At 47.0% G+C, this 18,492-nt stretch overlaps 1 protein-coding gene across 2 annotated transcripts in view; it reads left to right on the top strand.

The window, feature by feature from the left end:
• The window catches only part of NRP2 (neuropilin 2), a 113,290-nt gene extending 106,681 nt beyond the window's left edge, over positions 1-6,609 (top strand). For both annotated transcript variants that reach the window (XM_016196687.2, XM_016196686.2), the window contains exons 16-17: positions 1,143-1,193; positions 3,281-6,609. In XM_016196687.2, coding sequence (XP_016052173.1) covers positions 1,143-1,193; positions 3,281-3,585 — 356 coding nt within the window. In that variant the 3' untranslated portion in view covers positions 3,586-6,609. The remainder of the gene's footprint in view (positions 1-1,142; positions 1,194-3,280) is intronic.
• Positions 6,610-18,492: the final 11,883 nt, after the last annotated feature.

Here is an 18,492-nt window from a genome sequence, read left to right as displayed (position 1 = left end):
GTCATGGTCAAATAGATCTTCCCTGAGATGTTGTGCTGATGAGGGAGAAGTCCAGGCTGGTCTGAAGTTCTTTTTTTCCTTTTGTTTGATACTTTGGCATTTTGGGATTTAGATTTTGTTTTAAGCCTTGATTCTTGGATATCAATGTACAGTGCTGGCTTCAAGGTTGTCCACTTGACTTTTGGTTGAATAAAACTCTCAAAGGTTCGCATACATTCACTTGGTGCCATTTTGCTGACAGCCAGGACACGATAATTAACTCGTGAGATTGGAAGAAACGATAAGACCCTGCTCTTCTTTTTTAATGTGTGGGATTTTTTTTTTTTTTCATTTTGGACAAGTAGTTTTTATTGGCTCTGATTTCTATAAGATGGAAAGCTTAGTGAATAGAGAAACCTGTATTATGCCCCATCCCCAAAATATTATCATAAAAAAAGAAACAGATAGTGATAATACTGGAGAAAATTCAGAGTAAATTAACTTAGCTGTTTTCAAGCATGGGCTAGTCAGATTGGATGCCCATGGTTGATCTACTCTAAATTGAAGAAAGCCAACAGAAAAAATAGACGGGAAAGAAAGATGAGCGATAATAACACAGATCTGTGAAGGTGAATAGGCATTATGACATCCTTTCCAATTCTACGTCTACATTAAAATATATAACAATGAAACGTGACGTCTTTAAATTACCATACATTTATTTGAAATCCAGAGGACAAAGACTCTTGGACTTTGGGTCCACTTAGGCGCATCATATAAGGAGGGGCAGCATGTTGCAGTAAATGAATATCACAGTAATGGCAACTGAGGATGGGCATGCGATGTTGGTGAAGTTGCCTTAGACAAAACTCAGACCTATATTCGTCATGAATGACAATCATTATAAAGACGCAAGTGAAAATTTACTTGGCACTAAAGACCTTTCTTATTATTCCTGTTCTTCTGGTTACTGGAAGTAAAGACAGATTATTTGAAGGGAAAAGCTCCAGTAATGTGCCTGTTAAGTGATCTAGAAGCAGATGGGATGCTTGGGCTGCCCACCATCCCAGGGAGTCATTCTTAGAAAGGTTGCATCTCTGCCTTGTAGCCATGGAGACAGACCTTGCTATAACTTGATTCGTTTGCGGTCTTTTTCGTTACAGTGGACATCCCAGAAACACATGAGAGAGAGGGGTCTGAAGATGAAATTGATGGTGAGTATTGCTGTGATTTAGCAGATAATCATGAAATTCAAGTTTGGTTATAAAGACGTCAACAAAAATAATGCCCAGGGTGTTAGAGCGCCAGAAACCACAGATTGCTCTGTGAAGGTCAAGTTTAGAGTTTAGAAAGTTTATCGAGTTCCCTCTGCTTAATCTGAAACAGGTCCCCTACTTCAGGCAGTTTTCACCACTGATGGACTTCGAATCTGGATAAACCCTTTAGAAGTGAGGGCCAGGCTCCTCTACACGAGTCACTGCTTGAACCCATTAACCTCCTTCCAAAAAGGGCCTGAGCGAATGAGCGTAAACATGCATATTCTCCCAGGCCTGCTGTGGTTCCCAGTTCCCTGGCTTGTAGGAACCCTTCTCACACTATCCCAGACTCCAAGTTGGGGTTCACGGCAAGATTTATGTTTCTTTTTCACACTACCCATTCCGTGTTTTCATATTTATTTCAAGCTCTATTTTCCCACTTCAAACACACATACTTAATGAGGCTGAAGCAAGAGTCCTGACTGGAGGACCACTGAGCAAACATGCAGATGTAATTTCTTCCCTTGACAGAGCAGCACAGGTCTCTCCGGGCTTCTCCAAGTGCCAGAGTTGATCTCTGAGAGAGATCACTAAGGTTCCCCTCAAAGAACAGCTTTTAGCCCAAGATTGATGCGTTTAAGAAGAGCAGTTTATAGAGCAACTGCTCTTAACCCAACCTTAATCAAACACTTCAAGTGTAGTTATAGAAACAGTGACTAATCCAAACAGTACCTTGTTAACCGAACACAGACTCTCCCTGCAAAACCAAGTCTAACGCTCCTTTTATGGGCAAAGCTGCTCCCTGGCCTCTGCAGGGAGGCTGCAGTGGATCAAGCAGCAGAGCGCTGTGCGGGGGGAGAAGGAGAGAGGCAGGAGGACGCGGGACGCCCGGTTCCCAGTCCCAGCACAACTGCTTGCGAGTTTCCTAGTCACCTAACTCCTTAAAACCTCAGTTCCCTCATATGTTAAAAAATATACGTTTCACCCTGTTTTCTTCATGGGATTTTTAGGAAATGCCACAGAATGAGCCATGGGTGTGCTCATGCCTTGGCCACAATATAGAAGACATTCGTTTGCTAGGGCTGCCTACCAGAGTACCACAGACTGGGTGGCTTAAACAACAGAAATTCACTTCCCATCATTCTGGAGAATGGAATAGCCCAAGATCAAGGTGTCAGCAGGGTTGGTTCCTTCTGAGGGTTGTGAGGGAAACTGTTACAAGCCTGTCTCTTTGGCCTACGGATGACCATCTCTGTATCCACAGGGCATTCTGCCGTCTGTGACTGTCTCCAAGTTTCCCCTTTTTATAAGAACACCAGTCACACTGAATTAGAGCCCACCCTATTTTAACTTGATTAGCTCTTTAAAGCTCCTATCTCCAAAAAAGGCCACATTCTGAGGTACTGGGGTTTAAGACTTCAACACAGGAATCTGGGGAAGGGACATAATTCAACCCCTTAGTAAGGTAAGATGTGTGTCAAGTGAGGTCTGGTGGCTCAAAAAAAAAAAAACCCTCCCGCTTGGATGGGTAGAAATGCTGAACTGAGAAACTCTTCATGTGAGAACAGTCTCAGCCTGTCCTTTGCTTTAACTTGAAGCAGTTGGGAGGAAGGGAGGAAGAAACAAAGGAAGAAGGGTGCTCAGACCCAGGGCCATCCCAGGAGGTCCAAAGGCACCCTGAAAGTTCTGTTAGAATACGTGTTCGCCTAACATGAGTTAAATTATTTAAGCCACAAAAACTTAGATATACTCACTATGTGCTGGACGCCAAGCATTTTATATTTAATTCTCCTAGCAACCAGGTGAGGTAGACTTTATTAATGTCCCCATTTTTCAGAGGGGACAACTGAGGCAAAGAGAGGTTAAATAACTTGTTGCCCAAAGTTAACAGCTAAGATACGGCGGGGCTGGGCCTTGAAGCCAAGCAGCACAAGCTCCGGCTTCCTGCCTTGGCTCTGAGGACCCCTGAACTGGGCTGGGGACGCTCAGGTCTTACGCCCTGAACGAAGCCTTGCCTGCAACCTGTCGTGTGCTTTATGTCATAGATGAGTATGAAGTGGACTGGAACAACTCTTCTTCCTCGACCTCGGGGTCCAGTGCCCCTTCGGCCGACAAAGAGAAGAGCTGGCTCTACACGCTGGACCCCATCCTCATCACCATCATCGCCATGAGCTCGCTGGGCGTCCTCCTGGGGGCCACGTGTGCGGGGCTCCTGCTCTACTGCACCTGCTCCTACTCGGGCCTGAGCTCCCGCAGCTGCACCACGCTGGAGAACTACAACTTCGAGCTCTACGACGGCCTCAAGCACAAGGTCAAGATGAACCACCAGAAGTGCTGCTCCGAGGCGTGACGGATTGCGCCCGAATCACACCTGACGTTTCATTCCAGCAAGAGGAGCTAGTGGAGATTGCAGATTTTTTCCTTGGGAAACTGAATGCCATAATCTCGATCAAACCGATCCAGAATACCGGAGGCGTGGCCAGGACAGACAGGCAAGTGGAGGGAGGAGGGGAGGTGCAGCCGCGGGGGGGTCACCACCCACACAGCACCGCGGGGGCCGAGTCATTGCTGGGACAAAGACCGGAGCTCATCTCTTTGGGGTCACAGTTCTATTTTGTTTGTAAGTTTGTTATTATTATTATTATTATTATTATTATTATTATGTTTTGTTTCTTTGGTCTGTGAGCAACTCAAAGAGGCAGAAGAGAATGACTTTTCTAGTATAGAAGCAGAGCGGTGATCACTATTCTATGCTTTCTCTTTCCAGTCAACACTTGAAAAGCAAAGGGTCTTTTTAGACTTTCCATCTTTAGGGGGGGAAAAAACTAAAAGTTTAAAAAAAATAGCCATCCAGCTCATCCCGTCCTCTGACCCTCTCGGGACTTGCGGATTTGCTGCGGTGTAAGCTCTGCCAGCGGACCCTGTAAGCTGCCATCGCCAGTCCTAGCATTAAAGTAGGATATTGTTGCCTTTAACTTTGTTTATCCAGGGGAAAATTGCCATTTTAGGGTCAGCACGAACAGCTCTTTCTTACACGCGATTTAAAACAAACCAGAAAGGAAACTTCACACGTCAAAACCCGTGGAAGCACCTCCGTGTTAGAAGTGGACCGGCCTTAACCTGCTATATGACTAGGAGCCATTCAGACCAGAATTTATGGCTGTGAGGCTACTTCGTGGGGCCCCTGGTGGTGGTTCTGCTTTTTCTTTTCCCTCCCCTTGTTCTTCTAAGACATGTACACACACACACGCACGCACACGTACATGCACACATACACACATGCACACACACACACATTTGTCTCTAAGCCCCAGGAAATAGTCTTGTTTGATATTCTCAAAGATGGGGTGGGGAAACACAGGCTGTTAGTACATTTTCTCTGTTGGTGCCATGTAACCGGTGACCACTGGATGGAAAGGAGAGCAGTGGAGAGGGAGAGAGAGGTCCAACCTCTGTGATCATGTGATGGCGAAGGCTGAGCAGACTGTACAGGGAATCTTGATGAGCTAGTCTCTCCAATGGTAAGCACTGATTTCTCCTTGGGGTCACGGCCATCACCTCAGCCTTTCAGGAGAGTCAGAGCTAGGATGTATGGATGTCTAACCAGAAGTCTGCGAGCACTGTGAACCAAAACGCTGACAACGCTGCTTGAACCCCAGAGAGACCATGTTCTCACACATACACACACACACACACACACACACACACCCCGATGTATGTGTTTTTTATTAAGTGCCTTGAAAGAGTGAAGAAAAATGTATTTTCCCTCTACGTCAAAATCAGTGAATATCATACAAGTTAAGGCATTTCTCCCTCCCTAACCCCAGTGGCTCCACTCCCAGTTCCCCCCCATTGCCGCTGATCCCACTAATGGAATGAGCCCTGCTGCCTAAGTGGTAGTCATAGCCCTAGATGACTCTCAACTGCTCCAGAAAGGGAGGCATCAGGAATAGATTGAAACTGAGTGAAGGATAATATTGTCCACATCAAAGATTCAAATCTGATGTTGTAGTAATGCCTAAGGATTGCCTGTGTGCTGGAAATACATTCGAAACCCAACCAGTGTGCTCAGCCTATTGCATATCAGTGGTAAACTGTCCGACCATTTTTGCTGCTATGGCCACCCCCACAATTTCACTTGTCTCATACCCAGGTGAAAGGGGAAGGGTAAATGGGACTGGCAGCTTCCTTTCAATGTTAACTTATGGAAATGCTAGTTCAAATGGTAATGTCATCGTGTTTTGTATGCAGAGAGGGAGATTCCTACCGACAGCTATTTATTCATATGTGTGTGTCTTTGCCATCTTTGAGTTCTCTGTATCTACTGTGTATGTGAGTGGTCACGTGGGACTCAGTGGTGTTGTTGTGACTTTGACTTTGACCTAGGGCCTGAGTTAACTGCTGATCTCGGCACTCGTTGGCACAGTGGTAGTTAGAGGTGAGAAGAAAAGCTGTCAAGCCCAAGGGCTTAGCTTTAGGCACCCCCTGAGCTGGGGGTACAGCAGAAGCAAATGTTTTATTAGCCTCCCCTCCTCTTCTCCTTCCCGTGTAGCTCCATCTTCAGGAAGCTAGCAGGTCCTGGGGATATCCAGAAGTAGCCTGCACAAGAAAAGTTCAGACACCTTCTCTGGGGGTCTGGCCGTCTCATGCCCAGTGGGCCATGTTACAGCTCCCCAAAGACTGGCCCTGTCTCCAGCCTGCAGCTCACCTCTAAGTTATGTTCAATTCAACCTGCACCCCTCTGTATTCATGTTCTCTGTGGGCTGATGTGAAGCCTCAGGTGGCCCTGAATGCTGAACGAAAGCAGGCTTCCTGGGCTGCATGTAGATACCTCACCAACGCTGGAGGCTGGTCTCTGGTGAGACAGAAAGACAGTGGGCCCGATTATAACTTGGCCAAGAGGCACTCTGGTGCATTTGTTGTCTCCATCCACAGGTAGGCTGGCTCACCCGTCTCCTTAAGCCGTTCCCTTTGGGAAACCCAACTCACAGTATTGATCTCCTTTTTTGCCTTGTACTGAATGACACATTACCTCCACGCTCTCCCAGACTAGACAGTCAACAGGGCCACAGGGTTGCTTTCTCTCTTAGGTGGGAATGAGGAGTTAAGAGGGGTGAGGGTCCAAGGAATGAGCATGAATGGCAAGGAAACAAGGGGAAAAGTTAAACCATCACCCAGAAGGTTAACTTTTCCGGGGTGTGCAGTTAAAGGTATTCGACCATTCGCTGGCTGAGCCAGATCACGGGAACTTGAGAGCTTTTACTGTGATTCTTCAATGTAAAAATGAAACAAACAACAATGTCAAACTGTGTTTATATGATTTGTATAAAGCCTTTTTAAGATTACTATTTAAATAAACATTATACCAGAGATATATTGTGGCTTTTTTTTTTATTGGAGATGAGACTTGAGGTGACCAAGTCATCCCCGTTGCCCAAGACTTTCCTGAATGTCCTATATCCTGAAAACCCCTCACTCTCAGCCGAACTTGGACAATGTCTCTCAACACTTTCATGTGGGATTAATAAGTTGATTGTCTGGCTGGCTTTTTATAAAATGAAATTGTGATGGAGAAGGGTAATGGGCTATCTGGCCAGTAGGGCTATTTTAACTCAAAGTCTTGCCTGGTTGATTTCCAAGACTGATCCCAGAAACACACCTCTAAACAGTGGATCAGGGAAGGCCTCTCTGTACAGGTGATATTTAAGCTAAACCCAGGAGAGGTGAGAAGTCAGCTAAGAAAAGTGCCCAGGAAAAGCTTTCCACATTGAAGGAACAGCCTATAGAGATACTGCTGTGGGAAAGGGTCTGTTGTGTTCCTGGGAACACAGAGCCATTCACTAAGAGCAGGGAGCAGGGAATCCAGAAGAGTCTGGGAGCCAAGTAAGACCTTTTAAGGCACAGGGAGAAGGTGCTACCTAATCCGCATCACTCTTTGGCCTTCCTTAATTTATGGAAAGTACAGCTCCCGCACTTTTCATCCCCATTCTTCACTGGCCGGTAAGATCACCAATCAGATTTCTGCAGCTTCCCTCTTTGCCCTCGCTGCGATCTTTATAATATCACAGGTCTCCTGAGATGCCCGCTTCTGTTGTATTCCTGACCCTAGCAACAATAACAGAGGTTAAAATGAAAAGCAAATCCTACTTTCCATTAGTTGAGCTTTTGGGTATTTTTAAAGCCCTAGTAAACTAATAATATCTCCTGGTCTCTAGCCATCTAGTGTTTGCATAAGATCTTTTTTTTTTCTCTCCCCTTATCTGTGTCCTTCTGGAAATGTTTATGCAATGCTCAGGAGAGGCAGTGAAATGAAGTTGGAACAGGCCCATCCTTGAGGGAAACAGGACCCATCTGGATGCTGGCGTGCCTTTGCCCTGCAAGGCTGCCGGTGGTAGAGCCTGGGAGGGGAGCCTGAGGAAGTGGAAAGATGACTGTGTTCCAGTTCTCCCAAGCTTCAGGCTCTAACCCCAGGCTGAGCCAAATAAGACTCCTGGGGAAAATATTTCCCCTGGGGTGTGAGATGAGGGGGTGATGACCAAAATATGAAATCCTACCTATTTCAGTTCTCAAAGCTTCCTTCTATCCACCCCTGGGCATTACAGTGACTTTAAGGCCCGTTCCCATCTGCAAAACAAGGAGGGTCCTAAGAAGCCTAAGGACTGAGGCAGAGGCATACTTGTCCCTGAATTCCCACCTCTCAGGGTTCCCAAGCCTCTATGACTGCTCCCCACCAACCAAAGCCGGTCCTCAGTCCACTTTCTCTGTGACCTTGAAAGGAGATCCTGGAAGAAGAGATCTCCTATGCTCTCCCTGAACCCTGGGGGGAGACCACCAAGGGAACCCTGAGCCAAGTGATTGCTGCAGCCTCTGCAGAGAATGACGCCTGTTTCTTTTCTCCCCTGCATACACAGAAAACCCCTAGGACAACTGTGTGTGTGGGCACGCTGTTCAAGGCCTCTAAGAGAAAGCCCTTCAGCTGAGGGCTCGTGCCCACCTTGTGAAAGTGGTCTGAGCCTTTCCTCAACACTCCTCCTGCCCGGAGGTCCCAAGTTAGCGGGGGCCCCTCTCTCCACAGAGGATCCGGCCTGAGCAGGCCCACACGGGGTGCAAAACCCTGACCTGAGGGCCAGTCAGGCCCTTGTGCACACAGAGGCATCCAGCACAGCTCTTCACCAGCAAAGACGTAAAGCCTGGGGCCAAGGACTTGGGGCCTGAGGGTTTGGGGTGCTCCATTCTGAGCTCCTCGCCAAAACAGCAGGCCCAGAGAGCTGTGGTAAGGTATGAACCCTCCTCTACCCCAATTCAACCTCTGGAGCCTCCCCACCCCACCCACCCCTCCCCGCCCACCCCGGGCCTCTCAGAATCGCCGGCAGAGCCAGGTTGCTGCGGCTTGGAGCACAGCTCCGCAATAAATCTCCATCCTGAAGCCCTGACTGCCTCTGCTGGGACCTGAGCGCAGCTTCCTGCGCGCCCGCTGTGCCGCTGCGCCGCCAAGCCTCTCACAGAACCCCCGGCGGGGCTGGGCTCCGGAGCCGGGCCTGTGGCAGGCGGCCTTTCTGGACTTGTTTGCTTTCTTCCCCTTTTTTTTCTCCCAACCCCCTCATCTCACCTCTTCTTGAGCAGTTACATTTTTATTCCCAGCCAATTATTTTTAAATTTTGTGGGAGTACAGAGAAAGCTTTCGAGGCTGTTGAAACCCACCAGTGCTCCTCTGCCCTTGAACTTGGACAGACATGCTGAGGAGGGGGGAGAACGCTGGTCACTGAGCTTGGGAGACCCGAGCTCTCAGCTCTGCCTCTAGTTCTGTGACCTTGGGAAGGTCATGCACATCTCGGCTTTCCCATCTCTAAAGTGGGCATTTGGGCTAAATTAATTTTGAGCCTGAGCTCTGACAGCCCAGCCGATGGAGTGGTTCTGTGTGGTTGTCGGAATCTGTGTTGTACACAGTGAGGATAAAGCTCTGCAGACACCCCCATTCCTAGGTTCTCTCAGTCTTCCTTCTGCAGGGAAGCCGGGAGCACATCTTTGGGCTCCATTCTACTGGGGAGCTGGCCCAAGTCCAAGCTCTCTCTCAGCAGAATTGCTCTTTTTCCCAGAGCCCTTCACTTGCAGCTATTTACATAGATATTGAAGTGCCTACTTGTCTATCTCCCACTAGTTCTTGAGGGAAGAATTTATGCATGCACTCATTCATATAATCGACATATTTTATATTAAATGTCTACTATATGCCTTGCTAGGTAGTAGGAGACAATAAACATAACAGAACTGGTCCCTGCCTTCAGGGAGCTTACAATTTAGAGAGAGAGAGAGACATTGTTGAGTCAAATAACCATACATGTCTATCGTAACCATCCCGGCAGGCGCTATAAAGTGAAGTGTAGAGAGCTGTGAGTGTGGGAGAAGGTTGGGGAAGCCACCCTTGAGCATCATGCCCAATGGGAGCTGAAATCTTAGGGTGAGTTGGGTGACTGGGGCAGGCAGGAGAGAGAGCGTGTTGGATACACAGGGCAGCAGCTGCAAAGACTGGAGGTAGGAGGAAACCTGGCTGGAGCAGAACTGGGGGGTAAGGAGAAGCATCTCATTCACCATTGTATGGGTACCCCCAACTCATACCTGGCACTTACTGGGCAAGCACAATAAATGTCTGTTGAATGAACGAATGAATGGCTTGTCTAAATTCTCTCTTCTGACAGGCATCAAGCTGCCCGGTTTAACAGACTAAAAGATGTGTTTTAGTTCTTCCTAATCACTACCTGTGCTTCACTATAGTGGAAAATGTGGAAGTTTCCTACAGTCTGAACTGAGAATTTATGCCAAGTTCCAACATGGAGGTGGGCATTACACGTTTCTGTGTAAAATGATCATTTTATGATAAATGATATAGAATAATTGAGGTCAAATATGTTCAGATCAAAATGCTATTGAAAAGTTGGAGGGTTGCCAGAATTAACAAATAAAAATATCCCATTCAGCCACTGTGGAAAAGATGGCGGTTCCTCAGAATGTTAAACATAGAATTACCATTGATTCAGCAATTTCACTTCTAGGTTTATGTACCTAAAACAATTGAAAGCAGGGAATCAAACAGATACTTGCACATCAACGTTCATAGCAGCATTATTCACATTAGCCAAAAAGTGGAAACAGTCCAAATGTCCATCCACAGAGGAATGGATATACAATGTGAATATGTACATACAATGGAATATTATTCAGCCTTAAAAAAGAATGACATTCTGATACATGTTACATCAGAGATGAAATTTGAAAATATTATGTACAGGGACTAAGCCAGACACAAAAGAACGCGTACTATATGAGTCCACTAATATGAGAGACCTAGAACAGGCAAATTCAAAGAGACAGAAAGCAGAGTAGTGGTCACCAAGGGCTGGGGGGAGTAAGAATAGGGAGCTGTTATTTAATAGGCATGGAATTGGGGAGGATGACAAAGTTCTGGACATTGATAGTGGTGATGGTTGCACAACATTGTGAATGAAAATTCCACTGAATTGTATGCTTAAAAATGGTTAAAATGGTAAATTTAACGTTATGTATATTTTATCAAAAATTTAAAAAGCATTTTAATAGAAAAAAATAATTTTTTAAAGCATCTTGTCTTTTAAAAAAAAAAAAAAGTCCCTTGTAATACTTTAGGACATACCTCAACTTAAAGTTTGTTTATTGTTTATCTGAAATTTAAATTTAGCTGAGTATCCTGTATTTTATCTGGCAACCCTGAATGAGGGGCTTCCTCTTCATCATGGGCTTCCTGGAACCTTCCCAGGATTCAGGGACCATCCTTTTAAAACCAAAAATCAGTGCCCATGGTCTGATAAGAATGCATGTGCAAAACAGACGAAGAAAATCAGGGGGGTGCCTGCCCTAATTATAGACTCAACCCTAGACAGAGACCACGACGTGACTCCCTCAGCCCTCGCTCACTCCATCAGTGAAGAGGTAGAGATTAGAAATCTTGGTTGGGTTTCCCATCTGTTGTTTAATCATCACGATCCACAAATGCAGTAAAAGCTGGTTATAAACCCCTTCTTACAATTGACCACGTGGCTAGAATTACAGTTGCAGATGGCGACACTCGTGCGTATGACTCAGACGATAGCCTCGTCCCCCGCCATCAATGCATCTTCACACCAGAGTTGGTAAGAACCCATGGTGGGCCCAGATGCCTAATTGTACCCCCATTTGCACCCATGTCTTCTCGATGAAAGAAACTGCCTGTGCAGCTCACTGTACAGCAAGAAACAACAGGTGCAAAAGGCAAAGGCCACTCTGGAGCCATTTGGACCAGAGGATATGGCTTCAGTGTAACAGGAGCGCCCACAGACCCGGCGCCCCGAGCTACCCACCTGCGCGATGGGCCTGGAGCCGGGCCACAGCCGAGGAGTCCGGCTGCCGTCCCAGGTGGTCCCACCTACTCCCTCTCTCAGCAGAGACAGAAGGCAGCTGGGGAGGGCATCGCGTGAAGAGATGGGTCGTGTCCAATTCATTTTTACTAGGTGCTGACAAGTCACTGCGAAAGTCTGGAAATGAGTAGCACAGCAAAAACACTCGGGTCACAATGCGCTGGTGAATGATTACCAGAGGAGAAATTCATTACAGGCGCGCTCAGCTCCCATCACAGAAGGAAGTGTTACATTAACAAGATGGAAGGTCCCTGCGGTCCCCTCCCCAACGCCGCCCCCGCCGCCACCGCCTGCCACCCCAGTATTTCAATTTGTGTTGCATGGTGGGAGCAAAGCCCAAAGGCAGGAGAAGTTAATTCAGCTATACTAATCAAAAAAAGGGTCACTGTGGCAGCCAGCACCAATGGAAGCAGATTTGACCTGCACGCTACATAAAATCCTTTCTGCCCAGCCAGCACCAGCTATGGTCCCTATAGTCTGGCGCCTACCTCTGGCACTAAAACAGGGCTAGTGTTTTTTAGCTGTCTCTGTCATTTGATTTCCATCCTGGGTGCATGTGTTTCCCTGTAGATGTGCGTGGCCCTAGTGCCTGTTGGTCTCCAGGTTAACCTTGGGCTTCTAACCTTTCCTGACATAGACATAGATGACATAGACATAGACATAGACATAGATGACATAGACATAGACATAGACATAGACATAGACATAGACATAGACATAGACATAGACAGACATAGACATAGACATAGACATATAGACATAGACATAGACATAGACATAGACATAGACATAGACATAGACATAGACATAGACAGACATAGACATAGACATAGACATAGACATAGACATAGACATAGACATAGACATAGACAGACATAGACATAGACATATAGACATAGACATAGACATAGACATAGACATAGACATAGACATAGACATAGACATAGACATAGACATAGACAGACATAGACATAGACATAGACATATAGACATAGACATAGACATAGACATAGACATAGACATAGACATAGACATAGACATAGACATAGACATAGACAGACATAGACATAGACATAGACATATAGACATAGACATAGACATAGACATAGACATAGACATAGACATAGACATAGACATAGACATAGACAGACATAGACATAGACATAGACATAGACATAGACATAGACATAGACATACGTAGAATGTAGGAGGTGCCAGCATAGAACCTGTGCGGGAGACTGTGGAATGTCTAGGATGAGTAGCACACACTAGATTTGGAGCTGCTCTGGACCAACAAGTTCTGGGGGATGGGGACAGAAAGTCTCATTCTGCAGGGACCAGGAGGATGGTATAGATAAAGTGGCCTTCAAGTCCTTGCTATTCAGTGTCACATGCAGTCATTGTCTCATCCCTCTTTATAATCTCTCTTCTCCAATTACTACTTCCCACATTAAAGAATCACAGGCCACAAATGGAAGGTTAGCAGAGAGTCAACAGTACACAGACAGATGGGTCAATAGTTCTTCCTTAATGGGATTTCTGCTCCTTCAAGCTGCCATTCAGTGCAGAGGGGCCCGCCAGCGAATCTGCTTTTAAAGTCAAATGCACATCGAGGCCCAGGACAAGAGGACTCTGCCTGGAGGGGCCTCTCCACAGGTGCCTGCCCCTGGAAACTAGAAAGCTCAGTACTTTGGCCTCACCCCTGGGCCCAGCCTCTCACCGCCGAGAGGCCCTGGTCGACTTCCTGTTGCAGATGTCAGCCTAAAGTGGATGAGCAAACCCCAGCTCAATCGAAGCCAACAGTGTTCAATATGAAACCTCCCTGCAGCCGGCTGGGCTGAGAGCTGCCATTTCATTATGCAGCTTTCTCTGGGCTCAGGGAAGAGAAAGTGTGCCTCTCCCAGAAGCACACCGTGGAGACATGCCCTCAGCCTTCCCAGCACTGGGAAAACCTTCAAAACTCTTCAATTTGTCTAAGCCCCATCCGTCTTTAATGTCAGAGTCTACATTTTCTCCTTTCCTTTTTCAAAGCAGCCAAGAAAGAAAATGTCACTGCATTTGGGGCCGATTCAAAAGCCGGGCTTAGATGGCTGTTCTATTCCTGCTCCCAGCCCCGGTGTTTTTATCCCCCGTGAAGTCTTCGGGGGCTGCCCCTCCGCCACCCCCATTCCTGTGTTCACTTGGCATCTTTATGTCTCCTCTCTGTTGTACATTCCTCACTTACCTTCTTCTCAAGCATCGGCCTTGGAAACTCACAGAGCTTAGCAGCCCCTGTGCAGAGTATATCAGGTTGATTTTTATTGAAGGGAAGGAGATTGCCAGGTGAGGCTGTCACCACCACCGTGCGTTGAGCAGCTGATGCAAGTTAATGTCCCCTGTGCTCCCTTTTAGACCACATTCCCCAAATTTGTTCAAAACGTATGGAATCATCCCCAGGCCATGGCAGGTTGGCTGGGAATGGTGTATGATCTCCTCTCCCCTGGACACCTTAAAAGCACCCTTTAAGCTGCGACGGGCAAGGTGGCAGTTCAGATGAAGGTGACAGTCTGAATGTGTCCCTGACGGCCCCTGGCTCACCCAGGAGTGGGGAGCTGATACACTGATTGATACGTGGGGGGAGGCTGTCAGCAGGGAGAACACAGAGCGAGATAAGGGACTCAATCAGTGTCAGACCCGTCCTCACAGGCACAGCTGTAAATCACTTTGGGTAAGATTCTCAGCTGCTAGAGTGGAGAAGGGCGAACAGGTAATAGGAAAACAGGGGAGACCCAGCTGTGCGGGCCGCCGGCTCTGGGGTGGACCAGGCGGTGGCCACGGCCGCGGGTGGACAGGCACAGGACTCGTCATAGAGCTCCATCCATCTGCCCTCAGCCCAGCGGAGGTACAGCCTTTCCTGAGTTGACTGCAGCAGGTTAAAATATAATCCAGGTTGAAATATATATACATATAAAACCCAGGGTGAACTGTAGAGTATGTGAATCACGTCTCAGTAACGCTGTTTTATGTATTCCAACCAGCAGCCCAGGACCGCTGCCGTGGGAATCCGCCTCCCAGCCTCCCACCCACCGCAGGAAGACAGAAGAGATCATTGTCACAGGTCTCGTCCTGTCCTTGCCCACTGTGGTGAACTGTGAGGAAAACGGGCCTCAAAGGCTTAGCATTTTGATGAGAAAACATTTCTCCATTTCCAGAAAGCCCCCGACCGCCCTCCAGCAGCTCCCAGCCCTATCGCCGATGTGATTAGCACTGGCCAGACCCATTTTAGAGACTGTCTTTCAGCATGTTTTAATTAGACATCTGAAAAATAGGAATCTTATTTTTTTGTCCAGGGGACACAGATTCCTAAGTTGGAAATAATAAATGGATTAGTGATTAATTAATTGCTGGCAGGTGTGGGGAGAAGCCATCTATGGCTTCTTAACGTTCTTTTTTCCCTTTTCTCTCCTAAGATTGTTCTTTCTTATTTTAATTAATTTTTTTGCCACCCCAGCACTTCTCTTATCAAACAGTCAAATAAACTAAACAAACAGAGTGTACTGAGACCAAACTACTCAATATGGTGTTTAATTGGAATCGTAGCCCTGTTGTCTCCCGGTGGAGTCTCTGGGCACCTGGACGCTTTCCCTGGCAGTGGATCGGATTCCAAAAGTGCACTTTTAGCATCTAGTTAATCTTCCTTTCAGGTGCCAGGGGCACGGCTTGACTGAAAGAAGGAGCAGTAAGCCAGCGGGTGGTTTGCGGTCTCTCCGCCTGGTGAGCAGCAGAGGCAGCCACGAAACAGGGCGGAGACGTCCCCCCACCTGCCCGCCGTTCACTCTGTGCCTGCGCTGCGGGACCGCGCCGGTGAGGGCACCGGCCAGTGCGGGGCTGCCCAAGGCCGGGTGGCAGCCACGTGCCTTCGGCTGCCAGCGTCTCTTGGCTCCGTTGGAGGGCTGCCGTCATAGTTGCCATCTATTTACACCGGAACAAGTCAATCTGACCCAATGATCCGCATCCATGTCCTCAAACCCAAGCCATGGCCAGAGGAGGGGTGACAGGCAGGACATGTGCTCACGCACAAGCCCCGGCACTAACCTCGCGGGGAATGGGGGCTCCATAAGAAGCTCTGCCCTTTTCAAAGGGTCGGCTGCTCAGAACAGACCGGGAGCGTGCACCAGGCGGTACTATGCGGGGCTGCTTTCTGAACGCGTGAGCAATCGTATCTAACTCCAAGAGGGGCTTCGGGGACGCGGGTCTGTAATGGAGTTAGAGCAACTGGCTGCTTCAAAATGAGTTATGGGCTTTAGGACATTGGGAGATCCCTGAGGAGGGAGGACCTAGGCTATCTTCTCAAAGACACATAAACTGTTGTGCCACGACCATAGATTTATCCAGAAATGATGATTGGTAGGACTACAGAAGGAATGAAAGGGGAGTTTTAAAAGTGGGTCTCTGGTGGCCACTATGACCTTCAGCCCAAAGTATTTGTCTCCATAGCGAGGCAGAGACAAAATTAGTTTGCTGTGTGACTGATGGAGCCCTGATGATTCCTTGTCAAGCGTTTCAGTAACCGGGAGTTGAAAGGTGAAGCAGGGTGGGGTGGCAGGCACGAGCTGTGGGGGTGGGGACACTGCGAGTCAGGAAGCTGGTCCAGAAACGAGCTGCTTCTAAAACCAGGCAGAGGGGAGGTTTTCCGCTGCTTCTCTCTCAATCAATCTTTTTTTCTCTCTCTCTCAAGTTTGGAAGCTTTGAAGGACTAGAAAATGGGGACAGAGACCCCTAGAGGGTTTTCTAAAGTAGCCACGTACACAGTTTTTTAAATCCTCAAGGATAAACTATGGGGCAACTGTAAAAAAAAATAATGAGAAAGTTCTCATTTAAAGTTTTTAGCTAAGCAAAAAAGCAAAGTGAAGAATGACATCCAGCATGCATGACAAGTTCTGTAAGCTGCAGGGTCCAGTGCAGAATAAAATTGATTGGAGGGGGGGAGTTATTAAGAATTTCACGACAGCAATAGCAGAGCGGAGCATTCAGGCAAGAGCAGGGTCCTCCTGAACATGGGTCCTGTGTGACTGTACCTTCTGCACCCACGAAGCCAGTCCTGCTAGTATGTAGCCATGAGGTAAACCTGAAATGTTAAATAAGAAATAAATAATCAGCCCAGTGGGCGTGGCTCAGTGGTCGAACATCGACCTAGGATCCAGGAGATCACAGTTCGATTCCCGGTCAGGGCACACGCCCGGGTTTTGGGCTCCGTCCCCAGCAAGGGGCGTACAGGAGGCAGCCGATCAATGACTCTCTCATCATTGACGTTTCTCTCTCTCCCTCTCCCTCCCTCTCTGAAATCAATAAAAATATATTTTTTTAAAAAAAGAAAAGAAATTATCAGGTTTACCTGTTGGGGGCAGTGTGAGAACTAGGAGGAAGCAGGAGGGGGGAGGAAGAAGAATTTCCACTATACACCTATTTATATTTTTTAATGCTTGAGCCATGTGGATGAGTCACCTAGTCAAAAAGTGAAATAATTAAGAAAAAGTCCTCAGGGCTCTAAAAAGCCCTATGTCAACCCTAAACAATGCACGGGCTTCCATTCCAGTTTCTCAGTGACTACGCCTTTCCACATGGAGGTCCTGGGGGTGGAAAGAAGCTCAGAGAACAGAAGCATCTGGCTGTAATGACTGAAGCCACAACTGTCCTCTTTCTTACATGCACTCACTAGCCACTGCACTTAGATTTCTAGGAAGCCCAATAAAACGGAAAATGTCATCCTGTTCTGAGATCTCTGGAAGGTTCTCCTCAGCCTCTGGGACTTTGCCAGGCCTCCAGCACATGGGCCAGCACCTACTTTCACAGCTTCCCTGGAGGTTAATAAGAGCAACTCTTATGAACAAAGGGACTCCAAATCTCATTAAATGTGTAAGTTGGGTGAGTGTATCTGTAAAAACAGTAATAATCAGTCATAACAAGAAGTTTCAAGTTTAACTAAAAAGGCACGTTCACATGTCTCCAGAGTGGTTCAAGCTGGAGAAATGGGAGCAGAACATGAGATGCTCCTAATGACAAATAATCACAATAGTTTGCACATATTAGGTTTCTACAATGTGCTAACTGAATTATTCATTTAATCCCCATGATTTCCCAAAAGGCAGGATCTACTGTTTTTCTCATTCTAGAGATAAGGAACCTAAAGTCCAAAGAGGAAAAGTGACTTGCTGGATATTACCTTGTGAGTAAAGGATCAAGCCAGTTTGGAACAAAGACATCCTGGCTCCAAAGCCCATGCTCTTAACCACTAACCACAGAGGAGGGAAGCCCCAATTTTAATGTAAACAATCTATAAAATATTGAACTAAAGTGTAGTCATTTATCTCAGCTGTTCCACTCATCAGAATCTTCTTCTGTCCAGAACACAACAGGGCTAAGCTGGAAGTCAGGGCTACCTACTTTCTTTCAGGTAGATGTGGCTATGAATTCTTTTATTCCGTCAAGTCTGATGAACGCTAGGGTCACCATTGTTTGAGGCCAACATTAAGTTCAGTATGGCCCTGCACCCTCTTTCCTTGGAAACATTTCTTAAATTTTATCAACATGACAACTCTTGGGGGCAACTCTCCTAAGTCTTACCCACCAGCATCCAAGTAATGTAAAAGTTGGGGCAGTTAAGAAGAGTGATGAGGAATTACTTCCAAGAGTACAGATAAATCAATAACATAATCCAGTTACAGAAGGTTGAGATCAGAGGCAGAAGTTGGTGTTCCTTAGCTGAGGAAAAGAAGACTCCAGGACTCAATTCAAATTGGCTGTAGAAATACTGTAAGGGTTGAACCAAACCCCAATGTTCCCTTGGGAAA

This window comes from Miniopterus natalensis, chromosome 8 (assembly GCF_054644295.1).
Source record: "Miniopterus natalensis isolate mMinNat1 chromosome 8, mMinNat1.hap1, whole genome shotgun sequence".
Lineage (NCBI taxonomy): Eukaryota > Metazoa > Chordata > Mammalia > Chiroptera > Miniopteridae > Miniopterus > Miniopterus natalensis.
Note: the sequence above shows the minus strand (reverse complement) of the source record. Positions and strands in the feature narration are given on the sequence as shown.